Source organism: Anabas testudineus, chromosome 8 (genome assembly GCF_900324465.2).
Source record: "Anabas testudineus chromosome 8, fAnaTes1.2, whole genome shotgun sequence".
Lineage (NCBI taxonomy): Eukaryota > Metazoa > Chordata > Actinopteri > Anabantiformes > Anabantidae > Anabas > Anabas testudineus.
In genome coordinates, this window is record NC_046617.1 from 9,659,769 (window position 1) to 9,682,190 (window position 22,422).

Consider the following 22,422-nt stretch of genomic DNA (forward strand, 5'->3'; position numbering starts at 1 on the left):
AATTCCGTCAAAGCATGTGGATTGCCAAATTTTGCCATTTTGCAAGTTTCAGTGTAGTGAATTACGAATTTAATTGTTCTACCTGGTATATACGACCAGGTAATGACTTTTTTCATCAGATTCCAGCATAAATAATGACTGACAGAGTAACAGTGTTTTGACAGTGACTAGTTCTCTCTCTATCTCAATGTGAGACTACGACTATATGAGCTGGTTGAGATGTGCAAAATATAGTGTTTGAGAGAGATGAACACTTTATTAATGTTAATTAATAATTCAATTGAAATAATGAATGTTAGATTACCCCAAAGTGGCCAACCTTCACAGAAAACCATTCATTTTTAAAGGTAAGATGAGTCTGATGCCTGACTAACCTGAAAATTCATCTTCATACACCGGGGGACAAACGAAAACAACAAACAAAGCAAAGAAAAGACCAGTGATTAAAAGTCAGGTAAAGTAAGTGACATACTGCAGATGAGTTGGGGAGAGAATAAAATAACAGTAGACAGTAGTTAGTAGACAGACATAGTGAGGAGAGATTTGCAGCTGTGCTGGTTTACTTGTCTAAAGGCCTCACTTAAAATGGCTCTCATCAGTCACGACAATTTCTTGTCTCATGTTTCACCACACCTTGGTCTTTGTGAGCTTGGACTAGCTTCTCGCTACTCTCTGTAGTCAGGGCCCTTTTGTTGTGCACCTGTTGACACTGCCGTTGCACACAAATGTCCTTAGTATGATAAAACCAAAGAACATAAAAAAATAATAATAGTATGCTTTAAAAATGTTTCAATAATTTAATTTTATTAATTACTACTACAAATAGAGTAAACTACACTTTAGAACTTCGTCACCTGCGTAGTTGATATAAAACATCACTTATGTTCATGTCTTGTGATTTAAAAAAAACAAACATCTGGAGTAAACAAGGTGAGGGTCTGTAAGCGCAGCGGTTCACATCACCAGTTACATAAAGTAAACAGACAACTGCAAATCTGCCTTGAGTCCAACCAGCATGTTGTGACAGATCCTGACAACAGTGCTTCAGATCTTAACCTGGAGATCGTAGCTTATTCTGGCTGGCGGAGCGGGACAGCGGCAGGCTCTGGCGAAATCGGTTCATCCGGTTAAACCCGATGGGGATGTCGGCTTCTGACATGGTCTCTAAGGATTCAGCGGAAGCAAAGGAGAGCTTGGCTGCCTGGTCGGCAAGCCCAGACTGGGTAGACTGGGAATGCCGTGGACTGCGGCTCTGCAGCAGGAGAAGACACATGGAGAAAGACAATGGTTTACTGAGAGGTGAAATCAAGGCGGAGAGAATGGATTGGACGGGGCCAATGGAATAACAACAACCGGAAAAGAGACAGTGAGCGCACAGTAAGACACCACACAATGAACCACATAACAAGATTAACTGGACCTTGACAATGGTTTAGCTACTAGCTATTCACTAAGAATTACTAGCATTACAGCATTTGACATCAGTTGAATGGCACACCAGGAAAACATAATGTAGTTGTACTCAAATAGCACAGAGCTCCAGGGCATCAGCCTTCGCAAATCACCTATGGTGGGTAAGGAGCAAAATTAAGCTGGAAACTGTGCCCCAAATGAACATGTTAACACGTTATGTCATGTTTGCTCGACTTTGTACACATCCTACAGTATGTGTCCTCATCCAAACTCTTGCAGCCATGTACGAACTTTAATTGAGTGCTTGTGGGATGGGAAGAGAAGCTCATGCAAATCCTGGCCTGTCACTGTGGGTTTTTTCCTGCCGGCCTATGCCCAGGCGTCTCTCACTGAAAGACTGTTAGTGCAGCTGCGGCTGAGCTCACTGAACTGGCTCCCTGATCCCCCACTGCTGTAGCTTCTCCTCAAGCTTAGAGGCTACAGTAATGAGCTCCCCGAATGCTGCCTCCTGATTGTTTGGATGGCAGAGGCAGACACATCCTTAGCCACAGTACAGTAGCTGTGCCTGTCTCCTCCCTCTTACACCATGAGCACAACAGTTTCTCCTCTTTCCAAGGATTTTCTTCTTTCCCTTCTCTGCTCAAGTGAAGCTACAACACAGATCTACCGTGGCGTTAATTAATGTAGTATTTAATTAATGTGAGCATCTGACAGAAGCTGCACAGAGGGCCATCTCAGAGCTCGCTGACTATCAGCAGAGAGTTGTTTGAATTCATTCATAAACACACAACAGTGTGCTGAACACACTCATACATCCATTTATGATTTCATTAATTGGGTAATTCTGCATATTAAAGTAGTGCTGTAAGAAGAAATACATCCGGTATTGGATTTTTTATTTAAATGGATTAAATAATTTATCAAAACTGGAATTTAATGTAGTATCAAGCTTGTTTCGACTAGCTGACCATTCAGATACTGAAATTATTCAGTATATGAATATATAAATAAGAGAAGAGCTGAAAATTGTTACACTGGATAAAGTGAAACTAGCAAACATTAAGTTTTCAGTGTAAGTTAATCCCAGTGCTGACTGAACAACAGTCCTGAAATTAGAGGTGGATGGTTGTTGATGTGATGATAGCAGCTTAAAATGAAAGCACCTTATAAAAGTACCTACATTTTGAAATTATAATCAACATGTAAACCTTGCATCATAGCATTTAACTTGAAGCTCAAATACAGCTTCACAGAGCAGTATGGACTGTTAATAAATGTCAATTACTCCTGTACCTCATTTATCAATTAGATAAATGTTTATTACAGATTGAATGTTTGCCAATCAATTAGTTGTTGCAGCACCACAGTAAACAAAAACCTAACTAAATGGGCAGTAGCAACACAACAACTATAACTGGTAATGTGCTCCCTAAATGAAAAACTCTGAAAGGCAAGTCCCAAACCCCCATCATTTGGGAAAAAACAGAACCATCCTTTGTATTATGTACACTCCTTCTGTCACTATCATACATAATTCAGTCACTCACACTCAGAATGAAAGTGGTGCTGTCCAGTGATTTTGGTGGCTGTTGGAGCGGAGGTACAGTGATGCTGACAGATAACCCCCACCATGCTTTCTGATAGGGCCATTTATCTAAGCTGTGACCACACTGAATAACAACACGACCAACAGCACCAGAGAGGAGCAGCAAGTACTGCAGTGTGTCATATACTGGCTGGCTACATTGGGAAAGGAAGGATTTTAAGGCAGAAACTTGGTGGGGTTGAGGTTGGATAGCACTTTTATATGTTGTGAATCCATTGGTTAATCCTCAGTTATTTAAATCACTTTGATTCTGTTTAGGTTTCACATTTAGGTAGCAAAAGTAATGAATTCTGTTACTTTATATTGACATGCTATCAGGAGGGTTATTTGTTTTCTTACCGGGAGTTTAAAAGTTCCACAAGCATTTTCTTACAAAAATGTTTTAAATGTTTTAAGGAGATGTGTGAGACACATCTTTGTTAAAAGATTCCAGTTATTTATCTACCTGGGAACCAGATCAGTAGTAGAACTAGCTGTCTGGACACAACCCTATTATTTATTAAATGTAAACACCCAGAGAAACCTTCAGTATCAATGGAGTAACGGAAAAGATCACATATCATGGCAAAGCATATTTTTCCTGAGCAAATCTTATCACTTGTTTTCTGCACTGCTAGAAAAATATGGAGCAACATATCATATCAGAATCTTTCTGGTGCATGTGAGGATTTTGTTTCAGAGCTTAAAAACTTGTGGTAACAAGCTTTAAGAAAAAAGGGAGTTAAGAATATGGTGCTGCATGACTGAACAAATGCCTGCAGACTCAAATTTTTAATTTCTGCACCATCTGAAAAAGGAAAGGTCTCTACAATGAAAGTGATATTTGACTCGCTCAATGAAACCCCATACCATAAGAATACAGTGTGTGTAAGATTACTGCAGCCCGTCATTATCTCTGCTCTTAGCCAGCTTCCCTTGTAACGACATGCTCCAGACACTAACTTCCATATTGGTGGTTTATGTGATATGAAAACTGCAAATCTCTCTGCAGCAATTTTGCATTGTAAATATTGTATGTGGATACACCATCTGGTCATGCATCTGGTCTTGCCAGACATGACAATGTTACACATGATGGTGTCCAAAGCCTCCTTTGAGCAAAACTGGTTCTACTTCATTATGTTCCTCTCCAACCTCCCTCGTGCCCTCTGTCCACCTCAACCTTTTCTTTTAGAGCGATCCAGACTTTTTCAACAGCACTCAATTACTGTCAAGAACTCTATGCTGTTATAAGGGCATGGCGGAAGAAAGGAACAAGCAGGGAACAGGATGATCTTACAAAAAACAGAGGAGAATGAAGTGGAAAGTGGAACTCGGCCGCCTGACAACAGACCTTAGGCTAGAAATTGCATTAAACTCACTGTAACCTCCCACCATGTCTTGTCTTGTTGTTTGTGCTTGTACACCCACACACAAACACACACACACACACACACACACACACACTGGGTCACTCGGTTTAAAGGTCAAAGTAACTATAGCCTCAGTGCATGTATCTGACATTCAGGCTAGGGCCTGCAAACCTCTTTTGTGTTTGCACTATTCACTGCAAACTAAACCTTGACTTACAGTAATCAAACAATATAGATGCTTCCTGCCGTATCAGATGTTAATTTAAATGTAACATTTCCAGATGTCAGTCTGTCACTATCTCTGACAGGGTTTTATAATTGGTTCTAAATATGAGGGTTAAATCCTGAAGTCCAGTAGTTGGCTCATCGCCTGCTAGCCTCGTCTCGCTAATCTTTTCCTCGAGAGCACTAATTCCCCGGTTAAGGGATGTGACATTTTGCTGGACTTGAGCGAGATTATGTGCTTCACTACTGTCAAACACAGCTTGATGTGTGTTAAATGACAAGTCTTTGGCTCCAGGGTGTTGCTTGGGAGAAAGGTGTTAAATGGTTAAAATCACAATCCTTCCACCTTCGCTTCCTTTTTTTTTCCTTGAGTTTTTTTTGTTTGTTCTTTTTTTGTTTCTCCTCATGAAGATATCTTTCACCTCCTAAAAGCTTTTTTTTTGCCTCCACTTGCCCATCTGCACCTCATTACTTTTTATCCCCTCTCAATCATCTGTCCTTTTCCACCACTCCCAATCTCCCTTCTGATTCTTCCTGAGCTGCTTTACATCAACATATCTGCCTCTTTCTGGGTCTCTCATGGCCGAGGCCGAATCTCGGTGCCTTGCTTGTGCTGTTTCTGTCTGATTTTGAGTCTGCATTTTCTCACTCTACTTACAACCTAGCTCTTTTTCCACACCAAAAAGTTCACAGCTCTCTCTTTGAGATAATGGAGAGAGAAAACAGCTCCCTAAATCGATCCATCTCTCGTTTGTCTCTACTTGCTCTTCCCCTACTATTATTATTTCTCCACATCTTTTCCAACTCTCAGGTCGATCTTGTTCCTTGACACACAGTACCAACCACCAACACCCTCTGAGTCCTGTCTCTTTGTAGTACCAGGAGTCATCAATGCATGCAACAAATTGCTTTGCCAAATTGCTGCAAATTGTGCGTTGACACAGTTGGTCTGCTCAGAAGGAGAGGGAGCAAATGCTGTTGTCTTCAAGAACAGAGATTATAGCAGAGATTGCTGGTAGTGATTCTCTTTTCTCATAGTTCAGATAGAAACAGGAGCATTAGTACGGAGCAAAAAAATTTAATAAAAGAAAAAGAAAAAGAAATTACACGTTCCGCACAACTTTAACTTTGCATGGTTGCATGTCCAGCATCATTATGATTGTCAACAAAAGTGTGTGATACGGTTATGTTCAGCATTTTAACATTTTCACTGTGGCTCATATTTCATTCTTGACATTAACACATCACTACAAGTACCACACTGTAGATATGTATTAGATACAGTAGCACTGTATGTATTTGCTTTAGAATTCACTTAGTAAGATATGTTTAAGAGCATATTCTTACCAAAAATAACTGTACTTACTTGCTTACTGTAGCTTTAACTACTAAAATTATCCTGGTGTTATAAAATAATAGGCACTGGTGGAAGACTATCGACACACACACACACACACACACACACACAGTGCACTTATAAATAGATATAAAGCCACAGCAGAATGACACATTACTGTTCAATATATACAGTCTGATACTGGGTTAACCTCTTAAACGCAAACTGTTTGTATTCAGCATAAGTGATAAATACTTTCATTATGTCTTGACGCTGGCCTTCTTCAGTGTATACAACCCATATTTCCTCTCTGCAACCTGTGGATAAAATACATTGAGCCACCCAGCCATGACTCAAGTCTCTGTGCTAATGTCAAAGCATTATTTCAGTAATGCCTCAGCAGCACATCTAAAATGTCTTCTTAATGTCTCAGTCAGTCTGAGTAATACTTCAGCAAGGTCACATGGCTTCTAGCCATTAATGCTAGCTGACTGGAGTATCATAAATCCCAAGAGAATCGTTTTCTGCAGATTAAATGGAGCTGGAGAAGTTTAAGCTGTCGCAACACCTCTACCACCGCCATTCGGCACACACCACCATCACACTCGGGCCCACGTACACAGGACAGGATGAATGACAAACACACAGGGACACTTAGACACTTAGCACTGACCTTAAAGCTCCAGTAGTTGGGCTGTTGCTGTGAAGTTTCATGAAGGACAAAAGGGGAAGGCAGAAAGACAGAAAGGGAAAAGTTAGATTGTCCAAGGCAAGAGGAATAATCACTTCCTAACTGTTGTTGTTGTGTAACACGTTAATAATGTTGATAACCACAATCATTCAGTTTGATTGTTGTTAATACAGAAGTGGCCGTGTTTCGCAGGGGGTCACATTACAACGTGCATGAAACAAGACTGAGTTGTTGGCCGTAACTGTGAAGATGAGGAAATCAAAAGAGTGAAATTGAATCAAACAGCAGCCCACTCTGTTGTTGGGATGTTGGCTTCTCTCCCAGACTTTTCGATCACATGCAACCAACCGCTCCGTCTCCCCCTCGCTCTCTCCCTCTCCATCCATCCACCCACCGTGCTCTTTTCATCCTAACCTCAGCACCTCACCTGCTTATTTTCACCAACACGTACTCCATCGCTCATCTGTCTGTTTGCCCCTCCTGCCACTCTCCCATGTATGGAAAGGTGCTCACATATCAGTTGTGGCCTCAGGATGTGTGCTTTCCATTAAAACATAATTACCCCACAGTCAAAACCAGGCCGAGCCACTGATGGCCCAGAAATACCTCAAAATGACATGGAAAATTAAAAAAAGATTGAGCAGGCTTCATGAATTTTAATTCTAATCCAAATTCTTATTCTAGCTCTTATTCTTATCTGTAGGCAATTTTCAGTCCATTCAGCCTCGTTTCTCCAGAACCCACATTACTCTCCTGGTGCAGGGATTACAAAAAATAAAAAACCCAAAAAACATGAACAGAAAAACGAAGTGACAGTGGATTTTCATTATCCACCTTCCATTTTAACACTGTCTTGACAAAAGCTTAGATTATTTCAGTAAACATCACCATCAGAGGCAGATTTCCTCTGACTATTATTACTAGTACTATTATTTATTATTACATTTTTGTGATTTTTGTGTATTATTCCAGTCAATGTCCCCTCATTTGACCCTGGTGCCATTTTTTTTTCACTTGATGCCTCTCTCTCCCTATCCATTTGCTCCTCTCTTTTCTTTCTGTATTTACATATTAAAGAATATACTAAGCCACCATTAAATAACATTTAGTGCATTATAAACCTTTAAAAGACTGTACAGGCTGAAGCTGACCAGAAATCCCAATACTTTCGCTGTGGGGCATCAATTACATTTTAGACACTGATGATTAAATTTCACAAAGAGGCATCAAAACATTTTCTCCTCAAGTGTTGTAGTTACTTTTTGTTCATGCTGAGTTATAATCATCTCTGGTTTCTCCCAGCCTTGAGCAGCTCTTCTTTTTTCTTTATGTATAGCATCAAGGAAAAATAGTTACACAGTACAAAAACCCTCAAATGTCAAGGTGTTTTATACAAACTGGCCAGAAAGATCTTGTTTTGAAGATGTTTGTCAAAATAGCAACATTTTTTATCTATATATCAGATCTCGAGTGCCCATAATGGGCTACAAATGTCTGAAGATGTAATATAATTTAAAGTAAATAATTTACTTTAAATAATTAAGTAAAATAAACCAAACATTTACATTTACGTCACACTTGAAAGCAGCACATAAAATGAGCACTCTACTTATGTTTTCAGCTGAGTCAGATGAGTACACACATATATATATATATATATATATATATATATATATATATATATATATATATATATATATATATATATATATATATATAATTATATATTACAAGAAACAGTCCTTCAAAATAAAAGCTGTCATAGTCATGTTTCTTGAAATATATTTTCAATAAGTTTTTTTTTGTTCTTTTACTTGACTACAATAATTTAGTGCTCTTTCCACCTCTGCTATAATACTAGACTGTGGCCTCTGAAGGAAAGACTAAGTAAAAACTATGTTTAATTGTGAATTATTCTGTCTACAAAATATGGTTTGGCTGATGGAGAGGGGACTTCTGCTCTCTTTAAATTTAAATAGTAGAAAATAGTGCATATATTTGGCAGTGCCTAGCCTCAATGGCAGTGAGACAAGTGGGACTCAAAATGATATGGAGCATAATCTCAACCCACGCTTCCTCTTCCCTACAGCATATTTTTCTACCAACGTATGTCAAAGCAATTATTATTAAAGATAACTCTTTGATGTGATGCTGAGGAGAATTTCTGTCTCCTTGCTAGCTGTTCTGTTTTTTTTTTTAATGTCATGTATTGCTGCTGTCCTGTGAAAACCTTGTACCATCAAAAGTTGAATCGCGCCATTATGTGTTGATGAAATAAAGATATGCCTATAAAAATGTGGTATCTCAAAAACAGAACTGTTTTTGTTCATGAACAGTAGTTGTTTTTCACAGGACTGTGAGAGAACTGAAACTATGAAACGTCTACAATTGAAGAATCGGGTATCTGAGGTCATCAGTGAGTTTCAGGGATAAGATTATATTTCAGGTCTATTCAGGATCGACTTGTATTGGCCTTGATGACCTGACATGTCATCCAGCGCAGGCTAAGGGGCAATTAATAATTGCTATTCACTTGTTCAGACGTTAATGATTTGATTCTCCCACAAAGCAAAACAAAATGACTGAGGGCTGGCTTTAATGGAGCACAAGTGATTTGTGGTGTTGCGTGTCTGTCTCTGTGAGTGTTTCTTTGTCTGTCGCTTTAATGAGGCTTACTCACAGTTCTCAGGTAAAGTAAACACATTCATTCTTCGCCTGCCTCGTGTTGTTTTAACTGTTGTTCTGCTGACAGCTGCAGATATACTGAACCTGGACTTTGAGATGTAAATACTGCACTGGCGGGATGTGAGAGCAAACTGGACCTGTTTCAACGTATGCAGTTTGTCTCTATCAGTTCTCCACCCTGTCAATCACGACTGCAATCAGTGCATTTCTTCTGCAGAGAAATGATATTGAAGACATTGTTTGTTTTTTATATTGTCAGTATTCATATGTCATCCGTATCCCAGATGACAGACAAAACTCTTGACTGCAGCTCTACTACTTAGCCCCAGCGTAAACCCTGTCATTTTTAAACCTCCTATTAAATTGAGGGTGTGAGTGTGAGTGGATGCGAGTCTGAAGGAGACAGAGTAACTGATGTACGCCTGAGATGTCACATTACACCTGAGGCTGAAAGGCTAAATGCATTCCTGGCGGCTAAGTCAAGACACCCATGTATACATTTAGTCACAGGCGTATGTGTGCACTCACTGGAGTTAGATACAAAGAAGGACGTAGCCTCACAGAGTGGAGCGCTGCATTACCTGACCTGCATGTAAAGCAGCCTGCACTCACACCACCCCTCCTCCACCCCATCTTTTTCTCATGTCGTCATCCTCTCTGCACCCCCGCCCCCCTTTTCAATCATTCTTACTCTTCCCCATCCTCTTCCGGTCTACTCTGGTGTCTTAACATTACCGCAGCCTCTATCTTTTTTCAACAAAAAAAAAAACACACACACACACACACACACACACTAGTGTGCACAGTAAATGAATGCTCACCCAAACACACACACACACACAAAAGGCTCTGTGTACAAGTCACGGTAACATCCACTCAGCTTTTGTCTAGCCCGTGCTTTTACCTCCTGAGCATATGCACACCGTCACCACAACAACCACAACAAACACAACAGGCGTGGAATCTAATCCCAGCTGGCACATCATTATCCCACACACGCACATACGTACGCCTCTCTACAACAGCCTCCACCTCCCAGTGTCAAGCTTCCAGTCCTGCCTCACCTGCAGTGCACCTGTGCCTGTCCACCACTCCAGTCATCCCAGGCTGTCTGTCAGGTGCAGCAAATCCTCATCGCATTTTTGCCCGTCTCTCCCTCCCTCTGCTTCTTTTACCCTTCCTCACTCAATCTCCCTCTCTCTCCCCCTGTCTCTCGCTGTCTCGCTTTCCAGTAGCACATGCGGCGGAAACTCTTTATTTAATTCATTACAACACCAGCCGATTAACTCCTTCGCAGATGGGTGACTGGCTCCTGCTGGTGCTGGCTAATTGAGCGGTGGGCTACTTGACTGGCTGCTCTGCTCCTCCCCAGCTCCTCCCCCCTTCCCTCCTTCTTTGCTGTCCATGCTCTGCACATCCACACGATGACTAGTAATCTCGGGCTCTGCTGCTTTTTCCCCCAGTACAGTGAAAATGCCCTGTCACTTCAGTACCATCCACACTCCCAGCTGCTGCTTCCTATTTTTTTTTTTTATGTCAGTGTCCCTTTCGTTATTCCTGTCTTCTTTCCGTCTTCACTACTGAACAATTTCTCTGTACACAAGTTGACCTTTGCAATGTGATATCCCTACTCGCCATATATGGGACAGGTTGCCACAGCAACACCAGACTCCACCTGTCTTTCACCTGCCTATCATTGCTCACTCGCTCTGTGTTTGTCTCTCTCCACTTCTTTTATTCACTCCCATAACCCCTAATGTGCTGTTCTGTCACGTCATTACACAGAATTTCCAGGGTTTTTTTTTTTTAAACACACACACAGAGGGAAGGTGTGTTTGTGTACAGAGTGCGCGAGGGAAAAGAACAGTAAGTATTGCTGTTTCAACAGTAACTTTACCTCCAAATGTTTAAAAAAACTGCATTAGTGCATTTCACACATTTATTTTTGTGACTTCCCATCTTCTTTCACACCTCAACAATGTGAAGCACTGTGCTGCTTTCACTCTTTTTTGTTGATGGAAGAACTTTGCATCTACATGTGATTTTACTCCATTCATTAATAAATATTAATTTGACGGTGACATGTGGATGTTTACCTATAGCACTGTAGATATTGAAAGCAAACAATCATTCTGTTTGTGGGTGTAAAATCCTCATAAGGCAACGAACATACCTGTTCTCGTGCAGACCGTTCGGACGTGCCCCTCATGCTAGCGTGGGAGGGGGAGGGCGAAGGTGGGTTGTGGTGTGGGCTGTGATGCGGATGCTGTAGCTGCTGCTGCTGCTGTTGCTGCTGCTGGTACTTGCTCTTCAAGTGATCCATGAACGCATCCCTCTTGCGCTCCATGTCAGCCTTGTGCAGATTGGTGAGAGCCTCCAGGCTCTGGGCGGCGCTGACAGTGTGGCGGTGCTCCGACGTGTGCACCAGGCCCACGTTGGAGAAGCGCCGAGCGCTGTTCCCCAGCGTCCGGTACTCTCGTGGATACTCCAAGTCATCTGTCGAGATCATGTGACTTCCACCACGCTCGGGATCTGAGGAGAGAAGGACAGAAGAGAAAAGGAAGGAAGAAAAGAAAGAATGGAAGAAAGAAGAAAGAGGTGGAAAATGTTCAAGGAGGTAAATCACCACCCACACAAGCATGCAGAAAGATTTTAGGGTGGAAATGTACATACACACAGAGCAAGCACACACAGGTGGAAACAAATGAAGCAGAAAGGAGGAGAGTGGAAAATAAGGCACAGAGGGGACAAAAGAGAGAGAGAGAAAGAAAGAGAGAAAGAAAAATGGGATGGGATGTTAGACTATTTGCCACCAGGAAGCAGCAGGTCCCTGCAGAATTATTGATTTGAAGTTCAGAAGGAAAGAAAAATGAGAAAAATGAAATGCTTCTGCAATAGATCAAAGGAAGAGGTTCAAACTGAATTTGTTTTGCTACATATTCCATTGTGATATGCCTGCTTGTCATATTAAGTGGCTTTCATTGTTTTTTTAGGAAAAAGAGAGACAACAAAATACTGGAAATTGAGGTGATTGAAAGTCAGGCGGAAACATTAAAGAGCACTTCTTCAATGTTCGTCCTTGTTCTCACTCTGTCACCGGCTGCACTTTCCCTCTAACCCCCTGTCACTTTCTTTACATATTCTCACTGTCACTCATTTACAGGTTACTGATTCTGCTGTCCGTCCTTAAGGAAGCACATCAATCTGACAGCAATTGGCCTTTTATCAGCGCTCTGACAGACAACACGGCTCAAGGTGGAGGGAAGGGAACAGCAGGGAAAATACATCATGGTTAAACACACACAAAAGAAATTTGACTGAAAAAAACAAATGAGCAGGGAGCCATTCGCCCGGTGAATTACCTTGCTTAGGAAAACAGGCCCCGGCGTTGGCTAGAAGAGAAACATGCTAAGGGTTAATTTGTGCGTTTGTGCACGTGTGCAAGCAAACACACCAGAGCACTATCACATGATCATCAGAAAAGAGCTATCATGAAATAATAGCACTTTCTCTGAATTGTAAGTGGTTAATGCATTATGTATGCATTATAATGTATTCATAAGGATTAACATATGGAGAAATGGTTTGTTATGAATGCTAATAATGTCTTGCAATAATCTGGATAATGGTAAATGATTAGCATGTATTTTTAAACACTCAGTATCTCTTTAAATCACAATGCAATCCCAATAAAAATATTTCTTATGCAGGTAGAAAAACAATAAATTCAGAGCACCGGTTAAAGTAAAAGCATAAACAGTGCTGAGGCTTAATAGAGCTAAATGAAGTGGACCATCTGTACATTAAAGACTCATCAGAAGCATTAGGTTGAGCTGAACAAGTGAGCAGCAGAGGGAGGCACCTCGGGGCAGGAGCAACAAATGGACTGTTAATGAACACAGAGGAAGAGAGGAGGCCGGCCAGATGGAGGCTGCAACAGTCTCCGGTGGACAAACCTTAACACAGAATAAGCTGATGTTTGGGGCAGAAGGTCTGATCATTGAGACGCAGCTGCAATCAAACTGCACGCTCGCTGGGAACCATTTCTCACTCCATTCATTCAAGAGTGATCAGCCCTGCCCTTTCATCCACCACATTATGTAGAGCTGATAAACTGAACAGGGATGAGGCAAAACAGACTGACCTCCAGGCTTACAGCATTAGCATTGAACTGTCCGCTGCATGCCAAGGCCACTGGCCATATTCATCTGGCCCCCTCACGGCTTCCCAGATCTCTGGTTTACACTTCATTAGGCTTGAGATTATTGTGCATCAGCCATCAAGGACCTGATTCAAGGGCCCCATTACAATAGCTGGCATAGCTGGGCCTATGCGCTACGGTGAATATGTAATAGAGCATCTACCATTACAGTGAAAAGCTGAGTGGTCTTTTCTGCGAACAGTATTGCTAACATGTAGTTAATAGCTAATAATGTCTTGAAACACACCCAAAGGCATTAACTCTTTGTCTTAAACTAGATGTGGAATACAGTTTAGCCCAAAATGTTTCCTAACTGCAATTTGCGGACATACTTTGCTCTGTGCAATTGCCTCATCTCTAACAGCAGGGGTAAAAGTTGAGTGGGCAGGAAAGTTAAGAACAGAAAATGGGAACAGGTTATTCATCTTTCCTTTTTTTCATTTACAGCCAATATATTTCCACATAAGCTGCTAGACAATAACCCTGACAGCCAAAACAATCCACGCAATGCCAGCATCATTTAAAGCTATATAAAAGAGACTTAATGGGGTGGGTTTCTGATGAACGCTTTATCACAACAAAGCATGGTGTGTCTGTAAGTCTGGGTCTGCAGCAGGCCAAATTGCAGCAGCAAAGACTCACAGCCACAGAAACCATACAGCCTGTTGGTCAGCTAAATAAAAGAGGGATGTGAATGACAGCGGGAGCCAGCAATCAGAACCAATAAGATCAGTGAGCCCAGTCAATGAGGCATGGGCTGTGCTGCTAAGATAGAGAGCACAGTCAAGAGTATTAACCTGCCTGAATAAAAAGAGTCTACTGCGGTGGGCAGAGAGAGATAAGACAAGACAAACAGGGGAGGAGAAATTACCTACTCTGAGAAAAAGACACTGCAAGGTAAAAAGAAAAACAGCCAGTGCAGCCTGGTCAATCAGCCCCAACTGCATGGGTGGTGATGGAAAAAGACATGCTCTTTTTTATATATTCTAATTAGTATCAGTTTTTATTTTGTTAAACATATTCTCCTCAACTTTTCACTTTTTTGAGTCACGACCGCCTTCACTGGGTTATTTTTATATGTAGGGAAATTCAGTCCATGACAGGAGGCATTTTCCAACCCACTCACAACAACTATAAACACACATACATGATATTCTCTATCACCACAGCTAAATCCTGGACCACATACCTTCAAAAGGAAAAGGTATTTTATTTATCTTTACAGTCACCAGTTGAACTGGACTTTCAGCACAGTAAGAGAAGGTGCTGCTCATCACATGCATAAACATATAGTATGGAGAATCGGGAAAAGTGGATTTGGGGTGCTTTGATGGATTTGGAAAGCAGTGGAGCTTTGTATATTCTGGGCATGTTAAACAAGTGGGTCAGAGAGAGTTGGGGGGGGTGTAAGAGAAGCTTCAAGTCTACCAGAATGATAAGAAAGCTGCAGACTGCACACATGAGCTCTGAAAGCCTAATTTAAATTCATAGGTACTTCAAACATTTTGACCCTGTACTTGGTGTTATTGTTACATCTGCAGCTACCACAGATTGAGGCTTCCTGAGTTGGCCCTGTCTTAATGCTGGATTTAAAAGGGCATGTAAACAATATTTGGAAGGATACTGATGACATTGGCACCAACACTTTGGTAACAGCCACTACAACTCAGAACTGAGAAGATGATGTTGAAATGTTTTTCAATACCTAAAATCTACTATAGAAATAGTTACCACATGCTTTTCAAAGTCTCAGCTGTGGACAACTATGGAAACTGGACAACGTCTCAATAAAGTAGATTCAGGGACAGCTGCAAGATATTCACATATGTAAACTATTTCAAATGTAACTCTCTGAATGCCGTCTAACCTCTGACACATGCAAGGCTTTCTCTAGCTGTGAAATGAATAGTCTCTCCACTTTGAGCTGTTAGACATCAGAGAAGTGAAGTGTAATAAATCGTAAAACACATCATCCGCTCCAGCAAGTCCCTGAACCAGAACTCTCTGTCCTGAATATCATGTCAAGACAACTCTGAAGTGTGTTTTCACCTCAGAGCTGCTCAATGTAATGAATCTGGATGATGGCAATAAAGTCTCCATCATTTCATTAGGCAAAGGTTTTACTAATAAAAGCACAGAAGCCTGACACATGATTTCTATCTTTTATCTGCAATGCCAGTACTTCATTATTTACTTACTTACTCTTTAATCTGCTGTTGCATGTGGCCCTCATCGCTCTTTTAAATTAACGTGGCATATGCACTTCATTACCTTACAATTCAGTGCTTGTTTGGGAAAACAGGGATAAGTCGTCTTTTGCCTGTCTAGGTGGTTTTGTCTCTGTTTTAGTTTTTATCTGATCAAATTTTTTTGTTAATTTTCAGCTACACAGAGTTTTTGAGTTTTTCTCTAAGGGGAACATTATTCTTCACACTTTTAAGTTATCCTTTTAATTTTGAACTGTGTTATTAAACAGATTCAAATATTTTTTCTGACAGTGCAGCGTCCTCCACAGAAGGTTTTCCGTTATGCAGATGATTGGGAAAGGCAGGGCTCTTCCCTCTGATGCACAGCCTAATTTACAGCAAGCATGGCAAGGCTCCTTGTGGGATGCTGCCTGTGACAACACTGGGTGGAGAGGCCAGCTGAATACTAACCAGAGAAGACCGATGGAAGAAAAACAAATCAAGCAGAAGTGGGCGAAAACAGTAAACTGCATATCTGGCAGTCTATTAGAGCCACAGGCAACAGGAAGTAAACCAATCCGCCAGGCCTACAGCTGTTGGTAATTGTAACTCTATATTCTCCAGTGGGAACAGTTAAAACAAATAACTAGAAGGAAAGAGGGGCAAGGCAGGATTAAATATAACCTTCTACAAAACCAGCAATCAGACCTCTTAAACCCTGCAGGTCACAATTCAAGAACTAACTAGGGGACTGTAGCTCCACATGTTTTTATTAAACCTTAAAATGACAGCTGGGGGCCATATTACCTACAGCCATATGAGGATAGTTGGAAAGACTAAAGTTAACATACTGAAACCAGTTTATGTGCTCACTGTTAATTCTGTACTAGCGATTCAACAATTTCCTGCTACATATTCACTGATTCTGCAAAAGGCCTACTGACTTACCTGTCTTACTGACTGCAAGCTGTCACACAGACCTTGAAATTTACTACAGTACATATATTAAAACAAAAATTTGGATTTCATCCAACATGCACTGGAAGAAAAAGGACTTTGAACTTTTTTTCCCATTTCTCTTATCTCTCACTGGTTGTGCTATACACTTAGAGCGATGAAGCTCCAGGTAAAAAGACATATAACCCAGCAGGCATGTGCACTGCACTTTTTTCTTTCCATTAGTAGGTAATCTTTAAAAGCTCTGAGGCACTGCTGTGCCAGGAGAGGAGAGTTAAAAGGGGTGAAACTGACAACTGGGCAGTGAGAGCAAGCCATCAGAAGAAGGTCAGCCTGCATGTCTGTGATGTTGAATGTAATAACAGGCCAAGGCAGTCACAAGGCTCCAGGCTGCCTCACGGAAAACTGACAGAGACAACTGTCACACATCTGCTGCTCTGCACAAGGTGATGGGAACACCCTCTTGATGATTCAAATAACTACAATATGAAGTGACACACCCATCTTTTCACCTATTGCTCTGCTCCATCTACAGTATCCGTCATCTCCCAACCAAAACCTTCCCTGGGCAACACAGGGGAGTAGTGTAGAAGTTACCAAGTTAAAACTGCAACATTAACATTGAATCACCACTTTTAATGCAACACAATGCACACTGCAGCTCTACTGCAACATCTGGGCCTGAAGATAACAAATATGCTTGTGTTAAAATGTTGTATAAATGTGAGGCATGATGAAAAGCACCAGATGTTGTTAATAATGTGGCTGATTGAGGTATGTAAGACTGGCAGAGAGAGGCAGAAAAAAGGAGGAATTATGGTGAAGGTAGCACACATAATGCACCTCTTTGTTTCACTTGTCATCCTGGTAAAAGCTGGCTGTCTTTTTGTGGAATAACAGCAGTCCAGCAGGTGAGCGAGCCTCTTAATTACAGCCTTTTGTTGAACCAGGTCAGTCAGCACACTACTGCCTCTAGGCATGAAGATGAAGACAATCACACCTCATTACATCAGTGCTCCTCAGTTTACCTCATAAGGGAGAAGGATGCTGTTTTTTAGTAAGATGCTAGGTGGAGACCGGTGGAGCTAACAGAATTTGAGAGAAGATAGTTGGATATTTGGACTGCATGGAGGCTCAATGCCTGCCTGCATGTAGAGCGACTTCAAAGAGTTGCACATCAGCAGTGCCTGGACCACTGATCTCTACAGGGTGCAACACTGACCGGTAGTCACTGGTAGAAGATGCCTCAAAGAACTAGTCACTACTGGAGGTGCAGCATTAATCAACCTCGACTCTTTGCCCATTCATACCAGTGTTTTTGCAAATGTTCATTGCTTTACAATAAATCACGCACAATCTTTGCTGTTGCTACACTGCCTGGATTTAACTAAGCAAAAAGGTAAGAGCCTCCCATTGGATAATTACTGCATGGATGATTACGTTTCAGCTGGCAAGTTATTTAACCCTAACTGATGCAGTGAGTAGCTTCTCATTACTTAAACAACCATCCTCTGGTTGTGGAAAGAAGTTAATCTGTTTCAGAAGGGTCAAATTATTGGTATGAATCAAGCAAAGAAAGGAGATTCCTGAAACTACTAAAACTGGGTTAAGAACTGTTCAATGGAAGAACGTCGTGTGATCTGATGAGTCCATGTTCCAGAGTGAGGGGAGCATCAGGGTGGGTGAAGTGATGCACCCATCATGCCTAGTGTCTACATTACAGTTCTGTGGGGGCAGTGCCATGATCTGGGCTTGCTGCAGTTGCTCAGGTCTAGGTGTCCAAAGAATGAAGTCAGCTGACTGCCTGAATATACTGAATGACCAGGTTATTCCATCAATGTATTTTTTCTTCCCTGATGGCACAGGGATATTCCTAGATGACAATGTCAGGATTCATCAAGCTCAAATGTGAAAGGGTGGTTCAGGGAGCATGACACTTCATTTTCACACATGAATTGGCCGCCACAGAGTGGCTTTCCTTATAGGGATGGACTAGAGAAGACTTTGTGCAGTGGTCCGACTCTCCCATCATCAATACGACAAACGAGCCAGTGAGCCAAGCGATGAAAGCAGTGGCAAAACAAAGCGATGGGCAACAGCTTCATCTTTGGTACCATCCAAATGGGGTTTTCTTATCCTCACATTATAAACAGAACTCCGACAAGCAGCATCAATACAATTTACATTGCGATCGTGGCAAAAAATGGATGCAACTCTGTTTGGGAATGAATATTGTGACACTGCAGACATTGTGACATAGCTTGTTGAAACGATGCCACTGTGAAAGCGTGCTGTAATCAAAGCTGAAGGCAGTCCAACAAAATATTAGAGAGTGTGAATTTATTGTTTATCATTGTATAATGTTATCAAATTTTCAGACTTGAATCTAGTTTGAGACTATCAATCCCAAGCTAATAGCCCATAATCTTACTGTAAGTAGGGGTGCAACGTACTGTGAGTATAAATGGGACAAATGGACTTCCAGCCTGAGTCATCAGAACATCACAACAAGACCAGTGCCGACAATACAACCTCTTACAGGAGAATGTAATAACCTTGGGCCTGTGCCACATTGACCATAAACACACACATGCACGCACATATAAAGTATGGTGAAATGTGAGAAAGCTGTAGGAATGTGCTGACCACTCAGATATTACACCTGTTGCAGATAAACATGCTATATGACCTTCCATTATTATTATTGTTGATCTGATACCTTATTGATCACTGTCGGAAATCTCTCTTCCTGCCTGACTCCCACCATATGTGGATCAGAGTACATAACAGCCTCTGGTGCTGATGGCTTATTAATGATGGGGTGGGTCCTTGCTGGTAAAACATACTGAAATTCAGCTTCAGGTCCAGTTTAAGGATCAATCCCACTCTCCACGATTGTCCTTTTGTCTGCAGTATTGCTGCAGTGTCTGCACTGGACCTCCTATGTTTGGAGTGAAGTGAAGCAAAGCTAATAGAATAGCAACCATGCAGACCACACCTGGTGTAATGGCTGAGATCCTACATTTATTTTTTGTAAGTTGTTTTTTTTTACACTCAAATTTACAAGTACATCGGTAAACTCAAAGTGGACCTATTGCCTTGTTATATTCACAATATTCACAGTATTGCACTGGAAAACAACAATATGCAGCCACAAATAAAGACAGCAAACACACATCACTGTCAGCGATGGAGGCACTACTTCAATATGAGAGAAAGGCCCAGTGTGCTTTCAAGCTAATCTCAATGGATTCAGCAGAGCAGCACGATGCAGCGCACTGCTGAGCCAGTGAGCCAAGCGATGAAAGCAGCGGCAAAACAAAGCATAAAAGACTGAATTTAGAGATGGGCAACAGCCTCACCTTTGGTACCATCCAAATGGGTTTTCTTGTCCTCACAAAATGAACACACAGAACTCCGACAAGCAGCCAACAAGATGCTGTTTATTATAATATGAATGACTGCTATGGATGAGCAAATAAGATAATGTGGCTGAAGCCAGATTCTTCGAAGGGGCTGAACATGACTGCTTATCATGCAAACAGGCCAACTCTGGCTGAGACAGGTGGATGGAAATACCCAATCAGAAACTGCTATCCCATGTTCACTCACACAGAGCACACATGAACTGCATGATAAGCAGTGCCACTTGAAATGTGTAGACATTAAAGGCTTTCTAGCTACTGTACTGCACTGCATAGATGGGGGGGAAGGTATAGTTGATAGAAAACATAAAATGAGTAGAAAATGCTCAGGTCAGTTGAAGAGGACTGATCTATGAAGAGGTCCATGCTAAATCTCTCAGGTCATATTCTGTTCCTTAGGCTCTGTAATATTAGCAAATCCACAAACACACGTCCACACAAAGACACGTGTTGATGCATAAAATGCTGCAAAGTACCCACAAACTCAAATATGACTGACAGGGTGAAATTTGGCGGAGTAGCTTAAGCAGGAAAGAAAATCTGAGGACATAAACGGAAGATTTAAGAAGCCTTCTTTATCTGAGCTGATACGCAGGGCGTTTGCATATTCATGAGATGAGGAGGGTTATTATGAAGGAGGGGGCAACACCACAAGCAGCAGGCAGTAAGGGACTTAAAAATTTTTTCACAATTGTCCTTCAGCTTTGTGTACATATAGCAGAAATGTGTCGTATTTCTGGCCTCATAGTTTGTTCATAATGTAGACAATGAAGTCAGAAGTTATTAAAACTTAGTGTGTTTTATATTAACAAATGAAACAACTACATATCATTTAAAAGGGGTCATATGGAGTGAGAAATCAGATAAGACAAAGTCAAACATATATAAATTGAAACAGGAATGTGTATACTTGAGTGCATTAAGACTGTATGTCTTGTTACCGCACATCTCGACTGCGGGTTCACTATGTTTGGACTGGACAGGTCAGTGCCTCTGACTGTTTTTCTGCTGACAGCGTCAGGTTGATTATGCGCCAGCCTTCTGCAGGCATGTTGCCAAGATTGTTGGTAGTAAACAAGGGGTGTCAAAATACAAAGTTTTGACATATCTGTGTGTGAGAGAGTAAGAACTAGGACATAATAAACTACAGGAACTAATATTTAAGTTCCAAATCTCTTAAAAATGCCCACTGGGAAAGATTAACAGAAGCATAATGAAAAGTACTGAATTGAAATGTGAAATGGAAACTGAAACATGAAAAATTCAAAACTGTGTACAAGGCAGGAGAGCTACATGGAGGAAAAAAACATGTTATCTCGCCTAGATGCTTGGACAGGGTGGATAATTGATCAAATAAATTATAATGAGACTATAAAGGGCTGTTAAATAAAACTAAATCATACAAGTTCTTACTGTACCATTGCTGTTGTAGTTCCAGTAACAATACAAAGTAATGCCTTTAACAAGATTATTATTCTACTATTATTTTACTGTAAGAAATCCAAAACCCGATTTGTGCCGCTAAGACTGGGAGCCTAAGATTTCCTAATGATCGTGTAATGATGTGTAATTTGCAGTAAATCTTGTCACTGCTGCTGGTTAAGTAAGCAGGTCTCTGCTGCTAGTGGAGCAGCACAGTTAAGGTTACTTCTTTTACAGGGCAGGATTACTGAGCTGGCTCTGGCACGCAGTTTGTTGCCTCCAATCCCGGCAGACCTGCTGCCAAACCTCTTGTAGTGTTAGCACACTGGCTTTCTTGTTTCAGACAACCTAACATAACAAGCACTCTCCCACAGGAACACATCTGTTGTCAGATTAGTTAGAATCTGGCCACGGGTTATCAATCAAAGATGTGAATTACATTACATGCTGGAATTCATTCATCACTTACATCACCTGCTTAAATTATTTTCCAGAATAAAGGCAGGGGCGATGGAGAGGAGCCGAAAGACGAGGGGATTGTTGAAGAGAGGGCGTAATCAGCTCCAGGAGCCGAACAGGAGCGACTGTGAGCAGTGAAACTGAGAAACATGAGTTGATCTGCTCGTGAGCCAGAAGCATGCCTGCTATCAAATCTGGTTGCATTTCATTCAGCTACAGTATGATTAAACGGGTTTGCAACCCTAGCGTCGGTGTGCTTAATTTGACACTAAATCTATGCACTAACCTGGATAAAAACTTTTATACCATAGCTGCTGGTGGCTGCATTTGTGGACTAATATGCATGCAGAGAGGCTACTGATGCACACAGGTGGCGTTCTTGCTGGTAACAGGCATGACAGTTGGGCTGGGCTGCAAAGGTAAAGCGGCGCCAAGTGATTAGTAGTTCATCTAAACACAGAAGC

At 41.3% G+C, this 22,422-nt stretch overlaps 1 protein-coding gene across 2 annotated transcripts in view; it reads right to left on the minus strand.

Annotated features, from left to right (window-relative positions):
- Positions 1 to 11,836, minus strand: part of si:ch211-278a6.1 (SRC kinase signaling inhibitor 1) — a 37,689-nt gene extending 25,853 nt beyond the window's left edge. The window contains exons 1-4 of one of the 2 annotated variants that reach the window (XM_026364944.1): positions 11,482 to 11,836; positions 6,606 to 6,632; positions 1,057 to 1,252; positions 375 to 386 (exon numbers count right to left, since the gene is read on the minus strand). In XM_026364944.1, the coding sequence (XP_026220729.1) occupies positions 375 to 386; positions 1,057 to 1,252; positions 6,606 to 6,632; positions 11,482 to 11,817 (571 nt within the window). In that variant the 5' untranslated portion in view covers positions 11,818 to 11,836. Of the gene's footprint in view, positions 1 to 374; positions 387 to 1,056; positions 1,253 to 6,605; positions 6,633 to 10,372; positions 10,859 to 11,481 lie in introns of those variants that run through there. The other variant, XM_026364859.1, reaches the window with a different exon arrangement.
- Positions 11,837 to 22,422: the final 10,586 nt, after the last annotated feature.